The 5,000-nt window shown below is 38.0% G+C and overlaps 1 protein-coding gene across 2 annotated transcripts in view; it reads right to left on the minus strand.

Annotated features, from left to right (window-relative positions):
• LOC113805971 (uncharacterized) overlaps window positions 1–5,000 on the minus strand; it is an 18,584-nt gene that overhangs the window by 5,648 nt on the left and 7,936 nt on the right. The window contains exons 4-5 of one of the 2 annotated variants that reach the window (XM_070114443.1): window positions 1,890–2,081; window positions 1,555–1,704 (exon numbers count right to left, since the gene is read on the minus strand). In XM_070114443.1, the coding sequence (XP_069970544.1) occupies window positions 1,555–1,704; window positions 1,890–2,081 (342 nt within the window). The remainder of the gene's footprint in view (window positions 1–1,554; window positions 1,705–1,889; window positions 2,082–5,000) is intronic. The other variant, XM_070114444.1, reaches the window with a different exon arrangement.

Genomic DNA, 5,000 nt, shown 5'->3' on the forward strand with positions numbered 1-5,000 from the left:
TATGAAAATTTTCATACCATACCGTCTAATTTAGTAATTTACTCTATGATAGGTTTCCATAGCACCCTAAATAAACATGCAGCCATGTACTGATGCTTCAATATTTATAGGGACCCCTTACCGGAATGCCACATAGCCTAAGCCATGCAGGACCTCAAGACCTTTCTAACGTGCCCAAGAAACTCCTTGTGGTTGCTGAGAAAAAGTGAACTTAAATAGGTTTCTGGTTTTGTGGTATGAAAGTTGTTAATATATAGCTCTGTGGCTGGCCCCCTTGTTTTTGGTTCAGTTGGATTAGGATTGGTTGTTTTTCTTTTCTTTTTTTTTTTTGCCAGAAAAAAGATTTGTCAGCAGATGTGGCAAGTGTGGGGCGCAAGCATCCTCCTCATATCACGAGATAAACGCCCTTTTCTCAGGGACTGTGGTTGATTTGGACGACCAGAGAGTGCGTCACATTGTTAGTTAATAATTAATGCTATTGGTCAAAGGGGCGAGTGACGTCAATAGGGCAACCCAACCTTTAGAAAGTGCAGGGCAAAATACCGCTACCTCGCAGGTCTTACCAGGTATGGGTGTTGCCACTTTGAGGTCATAGCTATATTTTTCGATTGCCTATGGGAGAGTTGGAGGCGAGAAAAGATATTTTCACGACATTGCATGACCTCCTGGAGTGATCAATATATTTTTAGCGAAATCTATCACTACAGCTCAGTTTGTCCCCTCAAGGTCAAGCTCCCCCTGCACCTCCCAAGGTTCTTTCGCCCACTTTTTTTTTTTTTGTTTACCTAAATTACAAATATATATCTCTGGTTACAGCTTAAAATGCCCCAAGCATAGTGCATATTTCAAAAACTTGACACGCCTGCAGCTTAAAAAAATAATAATAATAAAAAATAAAAAAATAACGCCCCAGTTCATATGGAAGTCCATGATGATTGTACGCGTGCATACATACATATACTTACATGCAATCCATGATCATTGTACGTGTGCGCACATGTACATATACTTATATACATGTATTTGCCCTCAGAGGATCTCTCCCCCACACCGGCCCCAAAGGTATTGGTAAGGGTTCCTTCACGCTGTCATTATTTTATTTATTTTTTATTTTTTATTATTATTATTATTATTATTATTTTTTTTTTGGCGCAGTCATGTTATTTATTTTCCAATCTGATACATCTCATCAACAAGCTCCCGAGCGGATAAAATCAATGTGTAGTAGTTTAAACTATAGAGACGATATCGCAAAAAATAAATAAATAAATAAATAATAATAATAATAACTTCTTATTGTTTGTGCATACTGAAACATAGGCATCTTACAGAAACCTCAATCTAACATAATAACTATCTGCGACAGTTATCATCAGTGTTATCCAAACAAGTTATTCTCCTGACAGTTATTGCCGTTACAACTATTCCATTGTTGGTCCTATCATCATAAACCCTCTTGATAGTAAAACTTTTATTAATACAACCATTCCTATAACGCTGATAACTCCTTCCCTTAAGGCTCCAACTCTTCGCAAAATGTGAAAGAACACTAACCTTGGCCATCCCCGCAGTGGAAGGAGAAATAGCTTGGCGTCCTTGAACTATCAATCAGGCTTGTCACTTCAATTCGACTGATTTGTCTCTGAATCCCTTGGCAAGTTTGTGATATGTTGAGAAGGGCGCTGTTGACAACACTGAGGTTCCCTACAACAAAGCCATCACAAATTACTTGTTTTATGTGTAGATGAGGTGAAAGAAAGGTGAAGGAAAGCAGTTCATTTTAAAGAAGTCCGACATATTTTGTTGAGCAAAAGTCCATTTACAGTGACAATGAAAGTTAAGCGAAGGACATCGCTGGAAATACACGTTTGATAAAAGGGTAGGCTTACCACCAGACACACGCTGAAACGTAATATCAAACCAAGATTGCGAAGAGGATTGTGCGATTTCATATTTAGCCACGCAGCCTGTAGAGATATTCAAAGACAAATTCCTCGTGAACTTGCCGGGCCGCCAAAACAGCTTAGTAGGAGTTTCGTGGACATCAAGTTGGAGTTCGAGAAGGTGATACTGGTCGCATCCTGGGAATAAATCATCTCGATTATACGTTGTCGGATTTCAGTATTTTGTGATGTCTGTTTTGGAGCCTTTCGTCTTTTTCCATTATATCACTTATTCCTTGAGTGAATTGTTGTTATTGTTACTCTTATTCTTTATCTGATCTTCATTACCATATATTTTTTGTTATGATTATTATTGTTATTATGATTATGATTATTGTTATTATTATTATCATTATTATTATCATTATCATTATTAGCATTATTATTATAATTATTATTATTATTGTTATTAATATCATATTGATTAATAGTATCGTCATCATTATTGTTACAATGATTACCATTATTACCAGTATTCTTATCATCTTCGTTACCACTCATTTTTATAATAATAACCACTGATCTCTGTAGATAAGTGAGAACTCATATATTGTACATAACCTCCATATGATTTGTTGCAATACGTTTACCTTGCATTTCAGTCTACCATGTGTAAATGTATAACCTTGTATGATGTTCCTGTTCTGTATATTTAGTGCACATGACGTGGCAACATTCTCCTTGATCACGTGACTATCAACATTGCCTATGACCGGGGTTTCCCGCCAAATTTCGGTCTCTCGGCGCTGGTCAACCATAGGACCCATGTAACTCCTGAGAATAGAACCTACTAGATTCAAGATTGGTGTTTCCTTCTGTTGATTACGAGGAACATCCCCCAACCCAAGAAGAAATATACACTCTCAAAAGAACCGGATCAAGCATTTATTGTTTCATTTCTGAAGCCGAAGGCGGCCATCTTGGGAAGACCGCCTTGCAGTGGGGTTATGTCTGTAAAGTACACTTAAAGGGGGCGTCACACTAGCACAATTTCCGTGGTTCTTTCACGGTTCCGTGTTTGTTTGTTTGTTTCTCGCTACCACTTGTATTTTGGGTGAATGCGATAAATCCCAGTCAAACGATAATTATCGTTTTCGCTGGCTAGTTTCCGTGGTCTTTTTTTCAAATCATAAGCTATATTAGATAATCGTTATAGTAATGTAAAAAAAAAGAGTATTTATAATATAAAACGATTCAAAAAGACAGTCTAAACTGTAAATAATATTTTAAAATCTCTTGTATTTAATAAAAACAAATAGTTTGTAACTAGCTGCTCGCCTGTTTGTTTACATTTGTGTCCAGATGAGAGTAGCGAGAATACGCCCTTATTTAGCATTACACATTCGTTGTTTCGCATTAAATCGTCGCCACATAGCCAGAATAACGTCCATCATCGCCAGAGCCTGTACGGGGGTTGAATCCATCTTTCTGTGTTTTGAATTTTGGTCGGACTGTTTCCGTGGTTCTCATCGCTAGTGTGACTGCGCGAGCCAAAATGACCACGATTTCCGCGGTGCCATCGGAAAAGTAATGCGGAAAAGGTGCTAGTGTGGCACGGCCTTATTAGAGTAGAGGGAAGAAATTCTACACTTTATGATCGTGTATGCTATAGGCAGGGCGATTTGGTATCTGTGGTAACTTTTAAAATAGATGGATCGTGTTTACGCAACAGAAGGGGCTGGTCTGCCTGGGATATGAAAAAGTCGAAAATATTCGATTTATTTTTCTTTTCGGCGAGATTCCTTTGTATGTCCTGGAAGTTTAAAAGTGGGTTTTGCAAATGCAAAGTAAGAGCATAATATGTTTGACTTTGCACTCACGCATCGCCCATAATGTACGTACCACGACCTAAATAATCCCTCTTCAAAGGATGCTAGTTAAGTTTAGCAATGTAACGAACAATTATGTCATTTAGCACGTTATGTGGAGGTCATGGGTGGGTGCTTCATTATCAGTGTGATGTGAAACAATGGTGTGGTAACCTAGGTAGTGTTACGTATTTGCATGCCTTCTCGCTTTCAGCTGCCACTGCCGGACAGCCTAGCGCGAAAAGGGGATCAGGTAATGTATAAGCCTCCCCCTGCCGGTTCATTACCTCTCCACCATCGATACTTCAGCAGTGTCTAGTGGCCTCCCATGGAAACTAGGCAGCTTTCGGTCCCCTGCTAAGCTGTGGGGGATCTCGGAGCAGCAGGAGGCCCTAGAGCAGTGGTTCTCAAGCTGTGTGCCGCGGCCATACCTCAATTTAATGGATATCTCGTTATGTCTTGAATTTGTGCCTTGCATCTGGCCGCCTTATTTTCACGATTTATTTTTTCGGTGTCCCTCCTGACATCGAAAGGATATGCAAATCTACTCGGGTGCAAGTGGCCCATTAATCATGTATTAATCATGTATTCTACAACTGGAATGATATATATTTCATTCCCATGTGCTCATTAATGCATTCATATATTTGATAATAAAACAATAACAAAAATATTGGTAATAATAATAATCATAATAATAATACGTATTAATATTATTACTGTATAGTTATTATTATTATTATTATTATTATTGTATAGTTAGTCCAGGCTATCGGCCGGTTTGTTAGAAGTGTGCGAGGTCCGACCCAAAGAATACTGATTGATTGACTGATTTAGCGTTAATCGCCACAATTAAAGAGCTGTGGTGCGCAATGTGGTCCTCCCAAGATGTCGCCAATCTTGGCTTCAATTTTTGCCACCGGAAAACAAAAGGTTACTCGATCTAGTTTTATCGAGATCAGTGATTCTAACTAGCATTATTTTATCATTATCACCTTTATTATTACACCATTACTATTATATTATCCGGATCATCCTCATCACCACCACTATCAATATTATCTTCATCATCACCATCATCACCAACACCAAATAAAAACGATACTGATTTTGATACTAACATTATTGATTTATGATAATCATTGACATCGAGATTATCATAATGTATTGTATTTTTTCATTCGTCTACATAGACTTCTATTATGATTTCATATTGATCTACCACAATTTCCTTTCTTATTAGACCTGG

Source organism: Penaeus vannamei, chromosome 36 (assembly GCF_042767895.1).
Source record: "Penaeus vannamei isolate JL-2024 chromosome 36, ASM4276789v1, whole genome shotgun sequence".
Classification (NCBI taxonomy): Eukaryota; Metazoa; Arthropoda; class Malacostraca; order Decapoda; family Penaeidae; genus Penaeus; species Penaeus vannamei.